We start from the raw sequence: 17912 nt of genomic DNA, 5'->3' as shown, positions 1-17912 counted from the left end.
TTGCTCTTTGAACTCTTTGAACAGAACTCCTGAGTTCGCCCGGTAAGAGATCCATCACGGCTTCCAATCCATTCTCCTTTAGAGGTAGTTACTTAGACTATAACCACATCCTTGTTATCCTTATTCGCAGATCAAGACAACACCTCGCTGATCGTGGCCATTACGGTGCCACTGACCATTATCCTGGTGCTGTTGGTCAGCCTGCTGTTCTACAAGCGGCGGAGGAACAACTGCCGGAAGACCACCAAGGACTCGAGGGCCAACGACAACATGTCCTTGCCGGACAGTGTCATTGAACAGAATCGCCCCATTCTGATCAAGAACTTTGCGGAGCACTATCGCCTCATGTCCGCCGACTCGGACTTCCGGTTCAGCGAGGAGTTCGAGGAACTGAAGCATGTGGGACGGGATCAGCCCTGCACGTTTGCGGATCTGCCCTGTAATCGTCCCAAGAATAGGTTCACCAACATCCTACCCTATGATCACTCTCGCTTCAAGCTCCAGCCGGTGGACGACGACGAGGGCAGTGACTACATCAATGCCAACTATGTCCCGGGACACAACTCCCCCCGAGAGTTCATTGTGACGCAGGGTCCGTTGCACTCCACCCGGGACGACTTCTGGCGGATGTGCTGGGAGAGCAACTCGCGGGCCATCGTCATGCTGACCCGGTGCTTCGAGAAGGGGCGGGAGAAGTGCGACCAGTACTGGCCCAACGACACCGTGCCGGTCTTCTACGGCGACATCAAGGTGCAGATCCTGAACGACAGCCACTACGCCGACTGGGTCATGACCGAGTTTATGCTCTGCCGGGTGAGTCCTTAACACATATGTCCTTATATCCTTTTTTAATTCCATTATCCTTTGCGATCCTTCAGGGCAGTGAACAGCGCATCCTGCGGCACTTCCACTTCACCACCTGGCCGGACTTTGGAGTTCCGAATCCCCCACAGACCCTCGTCCGGTTCGTGAGGGCCTTCCGGGATCGCATCGGGGCCGAACAGCGACCCATTGTGGTCCACTGCAGTGCCGGAGTGGGCAGGTCGGGCACCTTCATCACCCTGGACCGCATTCTCCAGCAGATCAACACGTCGGACTACGTGGATATATTCGGCATAGTCTATGCCATGAGGAAGGGTGAGAGGTAGTCCAATCACTATGGCTAGAAACTAACCAATCCCTCTTCTTCCAGAGCGCGTTTGGATGGTGCAGACGGAGCAGCAGTACATCTGCATCCACCAGTGCCTCCTGGCGGTGCTGGAGGGCAAGGAGAACATCGTTGGCCCCGCCCGGGAGATGCACGACAACGAGGGCTACGAAGGTAGGTGGAGTCCTTCCCAGGAGTCCTGAGTCCTGAGTATCTGTTCCGCTTAGATAACTGACTAACCCAGTGGAGGCCCAAGACCGGCAGCCTTCCTTCCTCTGCCTTCCTTTATTGATTTGATTTTTTGTGGTTTATTTTCATTAAAAACTTGAATACTTACTTGGTGAAGGGTGACTAACCGATAGAACCAATATTTTTTTTCAAAAAACACAACAAACAAGGCCAACAAGGACATCTGGACGAGAACGGAGACATTGTGGCCACCATTGAGGGTCATATGTCGCATCACGACCTGCAGCAGGCCGAGGCGGAGGCCATTGATGACGAGAATGCGGCGATCCTGCACGATGACCAGCAGCCACTGACCAGCAGCTTCAGTGGCCATCACAGCCACCTACCGATGACCACCTCGATGAGCTCCTTCGGAGGAGCCGGCGGCGGTGGAGGTCATACGGTGGATGGGCCGGATAGATGACATTCGGTTGTCAACCAGAATGATAACAACAACTCGGTGGTTATCGTTCTGGTTGACAACAAGCCCAGCTCGATGATCTGCAAGGATGGGAAGAGCCACATCGACATGGAGGGCGTCATCCTACCGAACGGTAGCTCATCCAACTCATCATCCATCGCCACCAACGGCTACAACACACTCCAGCACCGACGCAAGTCCCAGCTGATCACCTTCAGCTCATCCTCCTGTGATATCAAGAACAGTCTCAGCCACGAGCATATATCAGCTAATGGGGGATCAGCTCCCGGAGGAGCTCCAGGCAGCAATCGTACTAGTCGCGCCAATGTCAGGCTCAGTTTTGCCGAGGAGGATGTCATGATCCAGCCCACCCAGTCGGAGCAGGAGGTACAGGAGGAGGAGGTCTTTGTGCGACGTCGATCGCTACTCGCTGAGGTGGAACTGGGCGTGGAGGTGGGCGAGGAGGGGGAGCTAGTGCCCCAGGAACTGGACGAGGATCTCGACGAGGAGGAGGAGGAGGAGGATGAAGATGAAGAGGATGACATAGTGGTGGAGCACGATGACGAGGATGTGGAGCTGTACATGCACGACGTCGAGTTCGAAACGCATATCGACACCAAGTCCAACAACGCCAATGATGACAGTGGCGGCGGGAGCTACGAGGACTCCCACGCCCTCCACTCCTCGCTGGGGGGCAGCAACCGGAACAGCCTGGAGAAGGACGACGACGACATCGAGGTGGACGTGATCAGCACCGATGTCAGCTGCTACGACCAGCTCCTCGGCAGCAGCTGCAACACCCGCAACGGCGACGACGACATCGCCACTCTGGTGGGCGATGGCGACTCCAACTATGCCACCACCAAGCTCTGCAAGGGATTCGTCGGAGGAGGCGGCATCGGAGGCGGTGGAGGCCTGGGCGTAGCTGGAGCTGGCCTGGCTGGCGTGGCCGGAGCAGGCACTGGCCTGAACGGTGGTGGTGTTTTGGGCAATGGTGTTGGTTCCGAGACCGCTGGCGGCGGCATCATCTATGCCAATCCGTTCATGGGTTTGTAGAAGTTTTCCCTCAAAGGGCTTGAATGGTGTGTTTGAGGTTTGGGTTTTGGCTTTTTTTGCTTTCTAGTCTTGATTTTTTTCAGTGTTTTTCAGGGGGTTACCCTTTGAAAAACTGGTATTCTAAAGTGGAGTTCCTCCAACTCTTTTTCACAGAGGCATTCTCCAGCCAATCTCCAAAAGAAGAGAGAAGAGATCAATTTTACCTTCATATTTTATTATTTTAAGTAAAAAGTATTAATTTTTTTAAATATTTCTGGGGGAAACCCCTTAAAAAACTACTACTATTATGGAGTTGAAACTTAGGCCTCTCTTGAAGACTATATCTCGGCCGATTTGTAGCCAATTCTCAATAAGAATACCTTGAAAAACTCCTAATCCAATTATCTATCAGTCTGAATCAAGAATTTACTTCAAAAGATACTCTAAAAGTGTCTATATCCTTGTATACCCTAGTCTCTTCTTAAAAACCACCTAATTGAAGCCAATTCCTGGACCCAAATACACTATATATGTACCTCCTAGATGTTGTGAACCCATCCCGATTGTATGTTTTCCAACCTGCATGACTGCCTTGTATTTCTTGCATGTTTTTTTTTCGAATTTTATCTTATTTTTTACTCTAAATGTAAATGTTTTTTAACCCTGCATGTCTGAAACTGAACTTAAACCCCCTTCTAATCCCTTAAAACTAACAAATATATCTGATATATCTTGCAGATGACGAGGGTATAGCTGAATCGGGCATGTAAGACAGCCAATTCCAGATCGAAACCCATATTCCAGTCCCCCCTGGAGACAAAAGAATCCCCCGAAAATCCAAAACTCAACCGAATGGAACCGAACCCAACCAATATGTGTGGCAAAAACTACATTATTATTTACTTAAGTGACGATGGGAAGACGCTTGATATTATACTTGGATATATATATATATATGTACCATATACTCTCCACACCGATCTATCGAATGGGAATGCAGAAATCTCGCCAAACAAGAACGAAAATAACTAGGATTCTGAGGACTCTCAGGACTCAGAACTCCGAACTCAGAACTTGTAATCGCAAATCGTAAAAATACTGGATGAGATACTGGATAATGGAATACTGATTGTATTTTTACGCTAGCCACAATTTGATATAAACTATATATCTTCCAATTTTTTTGTACACTTAATGTTAGTTGAAATATGTATGTGCGAGTGAAGCGAGACGAGCAAATTTTTGTAGCAAACTAAAAAAAAAAAAAGCGCTAAATGTTTACTTTTTTATATTATTATATATGTATGCGTATATATATATATATAAATACGATAAACATATACCTAATATTAGACATAAACTAAAAACTAACTATTAAATCGCACACACACACACAACACCCACACACTGAACGCAATAATTGAGTTACATAGTTTTAAAAAAATTAAAAAAAAAAATTATAAATGTTGAAACATTTTTTCTGATAGAGTGTTGTTGCCTTCCACAGCCCTTCAACATTGTAGTATACATTTTTTTTTTAATTCTCCCCCCCCCTTATTGTTTATATTATTTTTATGATTTTTTATCGAGTGTGTAAACTATTTAGTGTATGTACGTGCTACATTCAATTTGTTTAATTATATATATCAAATTTTATTTGAAACACAAGTCGAACCATTTTGCTTTCTCCTCATTTTAATTTTTTAGCCATCAAAAACACACTACACCACTATACACTTGAAAAAAAAAAACAGCTACTGTTGGCTATTTTTGCGCAGAACTGTTCAATGCACAAGACGCAAGGATATGCAAGGACTCTACATAATCACAACAAAAATCAAATGTATTTCTAAGACACCGATGTTAATGTTAAAGTAAAAAAAAAAAGAAAAAGGAACTTCCAAAAAGGACACAGACTTGTAGACAGAAAATGAGAAGATAGTCTGGTTTTTATTATTTCTTTAAAAGGGTTTCCGCGTTCTGAATAAGACAAAGTCTAAATGGAGTCAGAAAACTGAAGTTCTTTAAAGCAAAAAATAAAAACTTAACTAAAAAAAAAACAGACAGCACAAAAAACAAACAATTAACAACTGAAACATATGACCAACGCATTTTTGTAAGGCGGATAATCATTTACACAAACAATAACAAATCCCACGAAGAGTAAAAACATAGACTAACTAAAACAATGGATTTAATGGCTAATTAAGGGATTAGCTGGTGCCAAAGTAAACACACACACACAGACACACACTAAGTGTAGCAATAGCGATTAAAATTAAAAACAAACTGTAGTCCAAATAATTTGCAGACACGTTTTTTGTTTAATATTTGTCCAAGAACTTAGTTGAATTAACTTGAACTGTGAAAGAGTGCAATAGAAATCGTTTTGCTTCTAAATTAGAAAAGAAAATATTAATTACAACGAACCCCAGACCCGATTCGAACCCGCAACTTACACACAATCCTCTCTTTAATAAAAAAACAACGCGAAATTAAGTGAAGACGAAGCAAAATATCAACTAGAAAGTCTGTATAATGCATATATAACTTAAAAGTAATAAAAATATAAATAATTTAATGTGAAATGAATAAGGATCTTGATTTTCCGGCTTGGTGGGATGGTCTGCTGAAAAAATTCAAATTTGGCGCTCTTGTTTCGATATGTTATCTGACAGTGCCGTCCAAAAGCGCTTTGGGATGAGTTTTCCTGTCATCGGAGACTCACATCGGAAAAAAATATCGATACTTTGCACAGTATCGATATTTTGAGAAACATTTTGTTTCTATTTGACATCGCTTGAAGATTTCGATGAAATCGAAGCCGCATTGTAGTATTACAATAATTTCCATAATAAGGCGCCAAGAAATAGTGGCTTAAGATTTCCACGGAACGGGGCAACAACTGCCTTAATCCCGAGTCCATCAGGCGACCCAAGAGGAGCATTCGCAAGTGAGCGCCGGAAACGCCGGCACATTGCTGACACAGACAACAACAATAGAAAATCGCCATGACGTCGGCAAGAGATTTGATAAAAATTGATATAGTAAGTGTGTTTTAGTATAACTATGGGCAGTGGATCTAATTCTTGCACCCCCAACAGGAATGGGGCATGGAGCGGCTGGTGCGAGCCCAACAGGTTGTGGAGCTCCGGCCATACGACATCGAGTCGTGGTCGGTGATGCTCCGCGAGGCCCAGACCCGGCCCATACACGAGGTGCGCAGTCTGTACGAGTCGCTGGTGAATGTGTTTCCAACGACGGCCCGCTACTGGAAGCTCTACATCGAGATGGAGATGCGGAGTAGGTACTACGAGCGCGTGGAGAAGCTGTTCCAGCGGTGCCTGGTCAAGATTCTCAACATAGACCTGTGGAAGCTGTACCTAACCTACGTCAAGGACACCAAGTCGGGGCTCAGCACGCACAAGTGAGTAGCAAGGCTACGCGATGGAAAAGAGCATGAAATTGTACGATTTCGTTTGTTATTTTCAGAGAAAAGATGGCCCAGGCCTATGACTTTGCGCTGGAGAAGATCGGCATGGACCTGCACTCGTTCAGCATTTGGCAGGACTATATTTACTTTCTTCGCGGCGTGGAGGCCGTCGGAAACTATGCAGAAAACCAAAAAATAACCGCTGTTCGGCGAGTCTACCAGAAGGCGGTCGTCACACCCATTGTGGGCATTGAGCAGCTGTGGAAGGACTACATCGCCTTCGAGCAGAACATAAACCCCATCATATCCGAGAAGATGAGCCTGGAGAGGTCCAAGTAAGTCGCTGAGTCTCTCCGGGATGGCGTTGTTCTTATTAAGATTCTCAACAGGGACTACATGAATGCCCGGCGCGTGGCCAAGGAGCTGGAGTACCACACCAAGGGTCTGAATCGCAACCTGCCCGCCGTCCCGCCCACACTCACCAAAGAAGAGATCAAGCAGGTGGAGCTCTGGAAACGATTCATCACCTACGAGAAGTCAAATCCGCTGCGAACCGAGGATACGGCACTGGTCACACGACGCGTCATGTTCGCAACGGAGCAGTGCCTGTTGGTTCTGACCCACCATCCGGCCGTTTGGCATCAGGCCTCCCAGTTCCTGGACACCAGTGCACGCGTCCTCACCGAGAAAGGCGTGCGTAGTAGTGTTTCTGCGATCCAGAGATCCAGCGATCCTGTAGTGAAGCAAATAGAGTGGATTTTGGCATTTGCTCTCCTCGCCAGCACCCTAACGAGGGGCAGAGGCCAAAATCAAAAACGAAATCAAACCTCGTCTTCTGTTCGCCTTAAAGAAGTGCCGCCGCTTGGGTAAAAGGACACGCAGACACGCAGGATGTCATGGCTAGTCTCTCTCAAAGTCTCAGCTTGTTCTTTTGCCCTCGTCCTGGCCGCACGCGTTTTACTTCCTTCAATTAAGTCCTTTTTTATAATTTCTAACAGAAGACTAATTTGTATTTTGGCATTCGCCTTCGCAGGATGTCCAAGCGGCCAAGATATTCGCCGACGAGTGCGCCAACATCCTGGAGCGCTCCATCAACGGAGTGCTGAACCGGAATGCGCTTCTCTACTTCGCCTACGCCGACTTCGAGGAGGGCAGACTAAAGTACGAAAAGGTCCACTCGATGTACAACAAGCTGCTCCAGCTACCGGACATTGATCCCACTCTGGTAAGGATCTACCACTATGCTTTCAAGCGAAAGGATATAATGTTTTTTCCTTTTCAGGTCTATGTTCAGTACATGAAGTTCGCCCGCCGCGCCGAAGGCATCAAGTCGGCTCGCGGTATTTTCAAAAAGGCCCGCGAGGATGTCCGTTCCCGGTATCACATATTCGTGGCCGCCGCCCTCATGGAGTACTACTGCTCCAAGGACAAGGAGATCGCCTTCCGTATCTTCGAACTGGGCTTGAAGCGATTCGGCGGCAGTCCGGAGTACGTGATGTGCTACATCGACTACTTGTCGCATCTCAACGAGGACAACAACACGCGTGTCCTGTTCGAGCGGGTCCTCAGCTCCGGCGGTCTGTCGCCGCACAAGAGCGTGGAGGTTTGGAACCGATTTCTGGAGTTCGAGTCCAACATCGGCGATCTGTCCAGTATTGTGAAGGTGGAGCGACGCCGGAGTGCAGTCTTCGAAAATGTGAGTTCCCCTCTCCGTGCATGATTTCTTGGAGATTATAGCGTCTTGGTTTTGCAGCTCAAAGAGTACGAAGGCAAGGAGACGGCCCAGCTGGTGGATCGATACAAGTTCTTGGACCTCTACCCCTGCACCAGCACTGAACTCAAGTCCATAGGCTATGCCGAGGTGAGTTTCCCACTCTTCTAGTCTATAACTTTTATAATTTTCTCCCGATTTTGTCCAGAATATTGGCATTATCCTGAACAAGGTGGGCGGCGGTGTCCAGAGCCAGAACAATGGCGAAGCGGAGGCGGATAGCGAGGCTACTCCGCCGCTGCCGCGTCCCGATTTCTCACAAATGATTCCATACAAGCCCCGGCCGTGCGCCCATCCAGGTGCCCATCCGCTGGCGGGCGGCGTCTTCCCCCAGCCACCGGCGCTGGCTGCGTTGTGCGCCACCCTGCCGCCGCCGAACTCCTTCCGTGGACCCTTTGTCAGCGTGGAGCTTCTGTTCGACATCTTCATGCGGCTTAATCTGCCAGACTGTAAGTGTCACCCTTAGTTCCATTTTCAGATTATCTAATCCACTTTTGTTCTTGCAGCTGCCCCGCAACCCAATGGCGACAATGACCTGTCACCCAAGATCTTCGACCTGGCCAAGTCGGTGCACTGGATCGTGGACACGAGTACGTATACGGGTGTCCAGCACAGTGTTACGGCCATCCCACCGCGACGGAGACGACTGCTGCCGGGTGGCGATGACAGCGATGATGAGCTGCAGACCGCCGCTCCGCCCACCCACGATATCTACCGGCTGCGGCAGTTAAAGCGGTTCGCCAAGTCCAACTAAGACTGCCGCCGGATATCCAATTTTGCTATTTTTTTTTTAACTTACTGCATTTACAAGAAATACATCATCGAAAGTGGAGAGAACAATTATATTTATGGACACTATTTAACCCCCAAGAGCATTCTTCTCCGGCTGGAAGGTCATCGAGTGGATCGGTGGCTTTCAGATTAGATTCTTTATTCATATTCTTGTGGGACTATCCTAGTATTGCAGTGGACTACAGATTCTACTCCACTTTTGAAACAAAAAAATTAATTTTTAAGCCTAAAACTAAGAGTATTAAGGTTACGGAACACAAAAGGCACGGAATGGAACGGAATGTATGGTTTTTAGATGCCACCTCTTTCAGACTCCAGAGGTGATTCAGTCTCCAGGGTTGGGGATTAGTTTCAGAGGAGCAACTCTAGAGGCTCACTCCTCGATGACCTCCGCGGGCAGGCAGCGCCTCCGGTGCTTGTACAGTCCGGCGTACTGGGCGAACCTCTTGCCGCAGGCGGCGCAGCCGTAACGCTTCTCGCTCCGGTGGAGATTCAAGTGGGCGTAGTAGGCACTGCCCACGACAAAGGCCCGGGAGCAGTAGGGACACACCTTGTCCCGGATGTTCAAATGGGCCCGCAGATGCCGATCCCGTTCGTGGGCCGTATAGAAGGCCTTGTCGCATCGGTTGCAGGGGAAGTCCCTCTGGTTCCGATGCCGCTTCACGTGCTGATTCAGTTTGCTGGCATTGACGAAGCCCCGGGCACAGTGCTCGCAGACGTAGGGCAGTTCCTTGGTATGGCTGCGCTGATGGACGCGCAGGGAGGTGGAGTTGAAGAACTTCTTGGGGCACTCGCCGCAGGCATGACTCCTCTGGCCCAGGTGGCGTCTCAGATGGGCCACCAGACTGGTGCGAAGGGTGAACTTGAGGCCGCAAATGTGGCAGACATTGGTCAGGTCCAGGTCCTGGTCCTGGTCCTGGTCCTCTTGGAACTTCTTGCCGCGTCGTCGCTTCACGTACCGGAACTCACCGTCCAGGCTGCGCTCCACGTCCGTGTGCACGTTCCGCTCGTGCTGCAGGAAGTCGGTGCGCCTCTTGAAGTTCGCCGGACACCCCTGGCACTGGAACGGTGCCACATGCAGCTCCAGGAAGCGCAACGGCTCGTAGAACTCGTAGGTGGGCGTCCAGTCCTCGGATTTCTTCAGGGCCTCCATCCGGGCCTCCTTGCAGTGTCGATACTGACACCGGAAGTCAATGAGTCGACTCTTCAGGCGCTCCACCGTCATCTGGATGTTGCACTCCTCCTGCAGCCGGTTGCACAAGGACTCCAGCTGCCTCTGGCGTTGCCGGCGCTTGGTGTAGTCCGGATGATCCGTGCACCACAGCTGCGTGTAGCTCTGATACACGGAGATGATCTTCAGGTTGCTCTCCCTCTGATTGGTGGTCTTGTGGAGCTCACTGCTGATGGGCAGGACATCGTCGAGGAAGCGGAACTCCTCGTACAGTGTCCACGGCTCCTTGGGCGGATCGCCTTCCTTGGGCTCCTCCTGGCTTCGGGTCCTCTCCTTCTTGTAGTACTTGGTGTAGTCCATGATCTTGCGGTGCACCTGCTGCCAGGTAAGAGTCTGTCCCCTTTTGGAGTTCAGATCCTCGGTGATCTTCTGCCAGGCCAGGCGACGCTGTTTCCGGGCATGGTAGTCCAGGTGGTTGGGATCCCAGAGGCACACCTGACTCCGATAGAGCTGGACCAGGATCTGGGTGTCTTCGGGGCTCATCCGAAGACGGGCTGCTTCCGAGGTGGAGTCCTCCTCCCCCAGAGAGGACCTTCCACCCATGGAAGTGTCCAGCTCGCTGGAGACTGCGGCACAAGCCTCCTCCAGAGAGGGTAGATCCTCTGCTGGCTCCGTTTTTTCCTTCTCTTTTTCAGTGTCCTTCTTGTCCGGTGAGAGGGGATCCTTGACCTCCTGAGAAGGAGTCTCCTCCGTTGTCTTGGCATCCTGCTCACAGCTGCTTTGGACGTGGGCCTGATGTCCTGCCAGGTTCTCGAAGATCTTTCCACACACCGCACAGACATAGGGATCGATGTGCTTGTTGAGGAACTCCATCTCCCCGTAATGCTCGAATCCGGATACGAACTCCGCCTGCTTCCCGGCCACCACACTGTGCAGATAGCTGATCTTCTCCAGGCGATACCGTTTCCTCAGGGACTGCAGCCTCCTCTGGATGACCACCGGGGACAGACTGATGCCGGACAATCGCAGGGCCAGTTGGAGGCCACGGAGTGCCTCGTGGCGACGCTTCACCGTCTCCGGACACCGGATCCTCTTGTGGGCGTTGTGCCACAGAACCGGATAGTGTTCGTACAGCTCCAGCAGCCGGCGGTTCTCCCGGACGTAGTGCCTCTGCCGGTTCAGCAGGGACTGCTGCTCACACAGGAAGCTCAGCTGATCGAAGTGAACGAACTTGGCCGCATCGTCCAGCTCTCCGCCGTCCGCCTCGAGGCGCTCTCGCTGCTTGAGGAATCGCTGGCACAGGGTGGACACCCGGATCCGGACGTCCGTCACACTGAAACTTCGGCCGCAGTAGGCACTCCAGGATTCGGTGATGCGCCGCCACGACTCCCGGCACAGCTCCATGTCCCGGAACTGGGCGTGGGTCTGGTTCCAGAGCCGGGGCTCCGACCTGTACAGTTCGATGAGACGGTGGACGTGCTGGGTGGTGAGGCGTTGGCCCTCGGGAACTGGAGATGATGGTTCCTGGAAGGGATTAGGAATAATTTAGACATTATTAGTGGGGGTTTCGAGGCATTTAGGTTAAGATTTTTATAATTTTTATGTTAGGAATTCTTTTAAAATTTAATTTTAAAAAAAGTAAGACTCATTCAATGATTTAAAAACAAGTTTTGAAAATTGGAAACCCTGAATATTTTCTCTCTGTGTACTTAATCTAATAAAAAATACCATTGTTCTTTCCTTTTGAATTAAATCTCGATTAAAAAAGTGGTTTAATTATTAATTTAAAAGCAGTTCCAAAGACTTGTTTATGGATCTATTTTTGGAAAATGGTTGACTTTACTGACCTCCAGATTGGTGGTGGAATCCGGCATGTTTTCTGGACTCTCTACCGGGGTAGGCCTCTCCTCTGCAATTTGAAGTTCCTCAATGAGCTCCTCGTCGTCGGAGAGCAGCTCCTCCTCGCTGGAGTTCAGCTCGAGGACCAGCTGCTGCTTCAGCTCGTTGTCCTCGCCGTTGATGCCCTGCTCGGCCAGGACCTCCTGCATGAGCTCGTCCTCGGGTTGGGGAGCTGGAGAGGCGGCGGCGGTGGCGGCGGCGGAGGCGGCAGGTGTGGCAGGATCTTCGTCGGGGGCCTGCCAGTCCGAGTGCCAAACATCCATGTGCTCTGGGAACTCGGAGAGGGCGCACAAAGGACGCTCTTCGCACAAGGAGCACTCGATGGCGTACAGTTCCCCGGCACAGTTCCAGGTATAGACGCTGCCGCACAGCTGACGCATTCTGTAACTGTTGTCGCACCTGTGTTCCGAGAGGGTGGAGGGAAAAATAATTGTATCTTGTAGATACCTAATTTTTCAGGTAATATCTTTTGAAGAGCATTTGTTCACGGTGTGCGGATGAGCTTACGTTGTGGCGCTTATTGGTGGGCGGTGGGTTTTCACTTTTTAAGCTGCTAGAGAGCAGTGTCGAAAATAACAATGAAATGGCTCTGGTATCTGGTATCTGGTAGTTCCAGGCCCAGCCGGAGCGGAAAGTAAATCCCCAAGCCGAGTGAATTTCTAGCAGCGACTGCGACTGCGCGGCTGCCTGACTGCCTAACTGCCTGACTTGCGATGACTTTTTCAGTTCGGTTCGGTTCGGTTTGAGAAAAATGAAAATGCCAGAGGCGTCTCCGTCACTGGCAGGGGCCTGGGGCGGAGGCGGAGGCGAAGGCAGAGCCACCAGAAAGACGGCAGAGCAGGGGCAACAAACTGGCTGCTAACCTGGCACATAAAAACAACATTACGGCTCACACGCAAACCCAACACCATTACACACTCTCGCATTCAAGCCATTCTTCGTCTTCGGAGCCATTCAAAGTCACTGACTCCATCTCTCTCCCTCCGAAGACACTGACAAAATTCGGGAGTTACTACGGTAGATATATCTCAGAAATATATAAACTGTAAGATAAAGTTAAACCACTTTTCAGTTCAATAATTTGGCTTTATTTTCTTTTTCATCTAATATTGCCTAAAAGTTATAAATGTTTTTTTAGAAATTAAACCTAACTATCTAAGGTAACTACTACCTTTTTTATTTTTTTTTTTCTTAATTGAAGATATATTTTTTACTTATTTATTAACATTTAAATTGGCCAAGAAAGTTGGAAAACATTTTTCTAAAAAGTATATACCGGTTTTTCAATAATGTAATTAATTTCAAAAGAAAAGATTCCTAAGATCTAAGGAAATGAATCTTAAATCTTTATCTCCAAACCGAAATTAAGAACCTTAAACCTTAATTAGAGTTTTATAATTAATCTAAATATATCCATAATTCTAAACCATTTGAAACAATCAATAATAATAAGATAGTTTCTCATTTATTTTATAGTATTTCTGAAGAGTTTCTTTAGAATTATGTTTTTTAAACTATAAAAATAGACAAAATAACCAATATAACTAAAATAATACTTAAGAAGTAGATAAATCATTACTAAACTAATCTCTAAACTAAAAACTAATCCTTCTCAGGCCCTTAAAATTTAAAGTCCATTACAAAATTCCGTTTTAGTCTTCTTTTTTCAACAAAAGAGTTTAGATTTAATTATATTTTATATTATTATGAAAGTCCTTAGAACTGATAAGTCCTAATTTTATGTATATTTTATTTATATCCTTTTTTAACAGTGTATTTTACCTTTGAAACTGTTTCTATTTCCGTCTCTGTTGCTTGGTTTTCACCTCTCACGCGCGTCAGGTAGGCATGTGTGTGGATGTGTTGTGTGTGGGAAAGAGTGTGTGTGTATTTGTTTTATTGTCGGTGGGCGCCCAACAGGTAAAAACAAGGGCGTGCCAAAGGGGGTAACAAGATTCAAGGAGCATTTCCATTTTAAATAGAAAATCATGAATGTCATAAAATCATACTTGCGAATGAACAATATCTCTTATACTTATTCGTTATAAACTACTTTTTGCTACGCCCATGGAACTCTTTAATACCCAGTGGCTGTCACCTGAAAAGTGGCCAACAAACAATAGATCCCATAACCATTTGATTTGTTTTGCTCAGTCATGTAGAATGGTTTTTTTTTGCCAAACAAAAAATCAGTTACTTCACACGCTGGCCGCGATTTTTAACAATACGGGTGTTACCTTTGAAAAGGTCTCTGAATACCTTAAATATTCAATTCAATTAGATCTGCCCCAGCTGAAATAATCCATCATTGGGTAATGGGATTCATTAATGCCATTTAAACAATTCGGAAATACTCTTAAAATCAGAATTTCATTTTGCTTGCTAGCTAATATTTGCTAATCAGCTAACCAATTTCTTTGTCGGGGAAATGTTTACAAACAACTTTCTCCGGAAAAAATAACAGGTTAAACATTGTCGTACCTACAGGGGGGGTTACCTAACAGGTTTTGAAATATAAATAATATTTAATTGAAACAAAATAGAACTCCATTGATAAGAACTTATTCTCTATTTTTAATAGACTTTAAACCCAACACCCTGCAATTTTAATTCAAAAACGAATTAAAAAACTGGGTAAACATTATTCAGGGTTAAAAAACAATAAAAAATTCTTAAGCAACATTATGTTTATGAAGAGATTGCTCAATTTTAATCAAACTTATTTCAAATAGCAAACGATATTTTTTTAAAACACTTTTTTGAACTGACTCTAAGAATTACTTCAAAAACCTATGGCAAAACGTTTTAATTCCTTTAAATTAAAAAAAAATAAAAACGGGAGTAAGAATTATAAAACAATTTTAAGTTATTACAAATAAATAGCAAAGAAATATAGAATAAATAGTCAAAAAAAGGTTTAACAAATTTAAATCAACGAAAATTAGAGATGGACCATTTAAAAGAAGTATTAGTGTGCCCAGCAGACATAACAAAAGCAATACCGCCGCGTTATTGCTATGCAGTCGGTAATTTCCGGCGAACCGGATACAGTGAAGCTCGCGACCTGGAGAACATAAAACATAAACAAATAATAAAGCGAGAAACGCGAAACCACACCAACGCCATGGGTTTTCCGCGCATCCTCAGCAAGAACAACAAGATCTACACAAAGCTGGGTGATTTCTGCTTATCGGGGGACAGTTTCTGGATCGTTTGCCACACGTGCCAGGAGGAGCTCCAGACGCAGGATCAGTTCTGGAAGCACATCCAGGACGAGCACAACTTCCTGCATGGCGTTGCAAAGGTATTTCCCTGGCTAACCCTACCAAGAGACCCATTAATTGACGTTTTTGTGATTGCAGCAGGAACACAGTAGAACCTCTAGCTATTGCTTGACGGATGTGGAGGCGGCGGCGACGACTGGGACACCAGGACCTCCCGGTTCCCAGAGCAGCGTCACAGCGGTCACAGTTCCACTGGCGTCGTACCATTGTGCCACCAAATACTTTGAGGACGAGCAGCGCGAGGCGGACTTGCAGCAGCACCTCCAGCAGCAGCAGCAGCAACAGCAACAGCAGCAGCAACAACAGCAGCAGCAGCAGCAACAGCAGCAGCAGCAACAACAGCAGCAGCAGCAACAGCAACGCGATGCAGCAAAAGAATTGGCGGAACTCCATGCAAATGCTGTGGCAGCTGTGGCCTCGGCTGCTGCCGCGGCGGGCGAAGGAAGCTCGCGAAGCAATAGTGGCATTGATATCAAAATCGAACCCGCCAGTTTAACCCTGCCGCCGGAAATGCAAGCTGCCGCTGCTGCCGGAACCATATACCACCTACCCCAGTTAGTGCCGGCGCCTGTGCCGCCGCCACCGCCTACGCCGGGATTTGCCAGTGCCAGTAGCTCCACCACCGTCAGTACAACACCGCCAGGAGTTCTCCAGCAACAGCAGCAGCAGCAGCAACAACAACAGCAGCAGCAACAAACGGCAGGGAGTATGCCAAATCTGAGCCTATCCGTTGCCCCAACCACACCGCTGGCAGCTGCCATGATGGGTGCCAGTCATGAGCTGCCTAAGGATTCCAATAGTACAACAGCCAGTGCCGGCAGTGCCGTTTCCTCCGACGACGGAGAGCGTTGGTATGTCTGTGACTATGAGACGTGCGGCCTGAAGTTCAAGTACAAGTCCCGTATGGAGCTGCATCGGGTGGTGCATAGCAAGGAGAGGCGCTTCAATTGCGAACTGTGCAGTGCCTCGTTCAAGCAGTCTTGCAACTTATCCACGCACCGAAAAAAGAAGCACGCGCTGAGGGGCATCAAGAGTGATATACTGCCGCAGCGTTTTTAGTCGGTGGCGGGCTGCCGTCTCTTCCTCCCTGTTCCCAGTTCCCATTCCCTGGCCACCCCCATACCACTCACTTGTTCAGCTCACTCACATCTCTAGGTTTGGCATCTAGACCGTAGCTTTTTTTCTCTACCACATGTTTAATCTTTAGCCTTCCCCCTTAAAAGACCCAAAGCCCCAAAGTCCCCTCAGCAATGTCGTCTATACAATACATATCGCTGGCCAGCCAAGGTATTTCTTAGGATCATTCGAGGGGTTCCGTTCTAGAACGACTATCTTTCCACTTCAGCCAACCGCTTTCCCAGCAGATCCTTGGCTAGCCAGCGATATCAATTTATATAAATATATAAATATAATTAGTTGTATCTAATTTAGGCCTAGTTAACGCCCTGTAAATGTAATGGTAATTTTTAAGCGAGGTTATGTTAACCTCTCAATTAACTTTACGCTCTAGGTGTACATGCAATATTTTATATAATCGCTAAGTTAATGCAGTTACAGTTAGAACAGATTAATTTTTAAGCCAACAGTTGCAGAAACCGCAGACCGTTAGTCAGTTGCGTTGTTCATCCAGTTAGTTACCAAAATTTACAAAACACTGCTCCGATCTATCGGATCAATCAATCAAAAGCAACAAAAGTAAGTCAATAATGAAACCAATCCAATCCAATCCAATCCCATCCAATAACATCAACTCAACGATTGAAAACGAAAATATATAAAATCATAAAAAACAAAACCTAATATTCTTTTACCATCATCGGGCGCCATCTATCGGTGGTGTTGCAACTACACCAACCACAAAAGTTGGGCAGTATCTGGAAAATCATTTATGTGGTCTTTTCCCTATTATTTAACTTTGGCGTGAAGTGTATTTGAAACAAGAGACAAGTGTACTACTTCAGAGAAAGTCCTCGTTCACAAAACTTACAGCTTGAGATGTATTCGGAACTTGAGAGGGTTTTTGTGAGAACTTTAAAGTTGGGATTTTAGATTCTACTCATTTTGTGCTTTATTTTGGAGATTTGAGATACACTCGTTCTATGCTTGATTTTTGCTAAAGCTTCTGGGAATTTTACACACAATTTTTAGCACATCCTTGAGTGTTTTTTGGAAGGATATTTTGTAGAGAAAGTTTAAAGGGATATTCGGAGTTGTTGGTTCGTGACTTGGCTAACAGGCAAGTGTTGAGAAGCGCTACTATTTTAACGGTTAGAAGTTGGGGGATGTTTTGAAAGGACTTATAAAAAGGATATTAAATGGTTTATAAAATAACTATGAATGCTGAAGCTGAAGAAGATTTTTTATTTAATTTAATATATTCTTATCTTTATAATAGCGTTATTGAACAATATCTTTTTATACTTATTTTTTTATTATTTTACATTTTCAGTACACTTTTCATATTCAATAAACCCCAATAATATGTTTCAAGTACATATTTCTATATACGCCATGGCTAATTGTGGTTTAAGGTTCTATTTTATATTTATTTGTGTTGTGCCAATTAATGTAAATGTATCAAGACAAAAAAAACACATTTTTCTCCTTGTTTTCCCTGACAATAATGGAATTATTTAATACATTTTTTTCATGTTTTTGCAACACATTGAATGCAAACTTTTTAATTGAGCAAGAAGGTCCTTTTTCCTTTTTGTTTATCGTTTATTGTGAA

At 46.5% G+C, this 17912-nt stretch overlaps 4 protein-coding genes across 10 annotated transcripts in view; 3 read left to right on the top strand and 1 right to left on the bottom strand.

Moving 5' to 3' along the window:
- Positions 1-4494, top strand: part of LOC6502202 (tyrosine-protein phosphatase 10D) — a 51988-nt gene extending 47494 nt beyond the window's left edge. For 2 of the 4 annotated variants that reach the window (XM_032452927.2, XM_044717056.1), the window contains 4 exons: positions 131-813; positions 879-1137; positions 1193-1321; positions 3570-4494. In XM_032452927.2, coding sequence (XP_032308818.1) covers positions 131-813; positions 879-1137; positions 1193-1321; positions 3570-3601 — 1103 coding nt within the window. In that variant the 3' untranslated portion in view covers positions 3602-4494. Of the gene's footprint in view, positions 1-130; positions 814-878; positions 1138-1192; positions 1322-1545; positions 1944-3569 lie in introns of those variants that run through there. The other 2 variants (XM_032452926.2, XM_032452925.2) reach the window with 1 other exon arrangement.
- Positions 4495-5600: 1106 nt separating this feature from the next.
- LOC6502203 (protein suppressor of forked) lies at positions 5601-8878 on the top strand. Of its 2 annotated transcripts, none has more exons than XM_032452836.2 (9): positions 5601-5878; positions 5936-6258; positions 6324-6599; positions 6654-7034; positions 7276-7489; positions 7547-7960; positions 8018-8125; positions 8184-8484; positions 8542-8878. In XM_032452836.2, the coding sequence occupies exons 1-9, from the start codon at positions 5843-5845 to the stop codon at positions 8787-8789; spliced, it is 2301 nt and encodes a 766-aa protein (XP_032308727.1). In that variant the 5' UTR covers positions 5601-5842; the 3' UTR covers positions 8790-8878. The 2 variants fall into 2 exon arrangements, with proteins under 2 accessions (XP_032308727.1, XP_014759959.1); XM_014904473.3 differs by having other exon boundaries at positions 5602-5878; positions 6654-6957; positions 7298-7489.
- Positions 8879-8943: 65 nt separating this feature from the next.
- LOC6502237 lies at positions 8944-12898 on the bottom strand. Of its 2 annotated transcripts, none has more exons than XM_044717057.1 (3): positions 12405-12898; positions 11846-12344; positions 8944-11522 (listed from the first exon to the last, which is right to left on the bottom strand). In XM_044717057.1, the coding sequence occupies exons 2-3, from the start codon at positions 12275-12277 to the stop codon at positions 9201-9203; spliced, it is 2754 nt and encodes a 917-aa protein (XP_044572992.1). In that variant the 5' UTR covers positions 12278-12344; positions 12405-12898; the 3' UTR covers positions 8944-9200. The 2 variants fall into 2 exon arrangements, with proteins under 2 accessions (XP_044572992.1, XP_001966041.1); XM_001966005.4 differs by having other exon boundaries at positions 11846-12296; positions 12405-12897.
- A 2015-nt stretch (positions 12899-14913) lies between these two features.
- Positions 14914-16976, top strand: LOC26515171 (AT-rich binding protein). 2 transcript variants are annotated; one of them, XM_014904559.3, is made up of 2 exons: positions 14914-15201; positions 15263-16976. In XM_014904559.3, the coding sequence occupies exons 1-2, from the start codon at positions 15022-15024 to the stop codon at positions 16238-16240; spliced, it is 1158 nt and encodes a 385-aa protein (XP_014760045.1). In that variant the 5' UTR covers positions 14914-15021; the 3' UTR covers positions 16241-16976. The 2 variants fall into 2 exon arrangements, with proteins under 2 accessions (XP_014760045.1, XP_014760044.1); XM_014904558.3 differs by having other exon boundaries at positions 14915-15201; positions 15260-16976.
- The last annotated feature ends 936 nt before the right edge of the window (positions 16977-17912 follow it).

This window comes from Drosophila ananassae, chromosome XL (assembly GCF_017639315.1).
Source record: "Drosophila ananassae strain 14024-0371.13 chromosome XL, ASM1763931v2, whole genome shotgun sequence".
NCBI lineage: Eukaryota > Metazoa > Arthropoda > Insecta > Diptera > Drosophilidae > Drosophila > Drosophila ananassae.
Note: the sequence above shows the minus strand (reverse complement) of the source record. Positions and strands in the feature narration are given on the sequence as shown.

Coding starts and splice junctions, on each gene's coding strand:
- LOC6502203 (XM_032452836.2), top strand. CDS start 5,843: ATGACGTCGGCAAGAGATTTGATAAAAATTGATATA. Junction 5,879..5,935: donor ATTTGATAAAAATTGATATA/GTAAGTGTGTTT, acceptor CACCCCCAACAG/GAATGGGGCATGGAGCGGCT. Junction 6,600..6,653: donor ATGAGCCTGGAGAGGTCCAA/GTAAGTCGCTGA, acceptor GATTCTCAACAG/GGACTACATGAATGCCCGGC.
- LOC6502237 (XM_044717057.1), bottom strand. CDS start 12,277: ATGCGTCAGCTGTGCGGCAGCGTCTATACCTGGAACTGTGCCGGGGAA. Junction 11,523..11,845: donor ATTCCACCACCAATCTGGAG/GTCAGTAAAGTC, acceptor AATCCCTTCCAG/GAACCATCATCTCCAGTTCC.
- LOC26515171 (XM_014904558.3), top strand. CDS start 15,022: ATGGGTTTTCCGCGCATCCTCAGCAAGAACAACAAGATCTACACAAAG. Junction 15,202..15,259: donor TCCTGCATGGCGTTGCAAAG/GTATTTCCCTGG, acceptor TTGTGATTGCAG/CAGGAACACAGTAGAACCTC.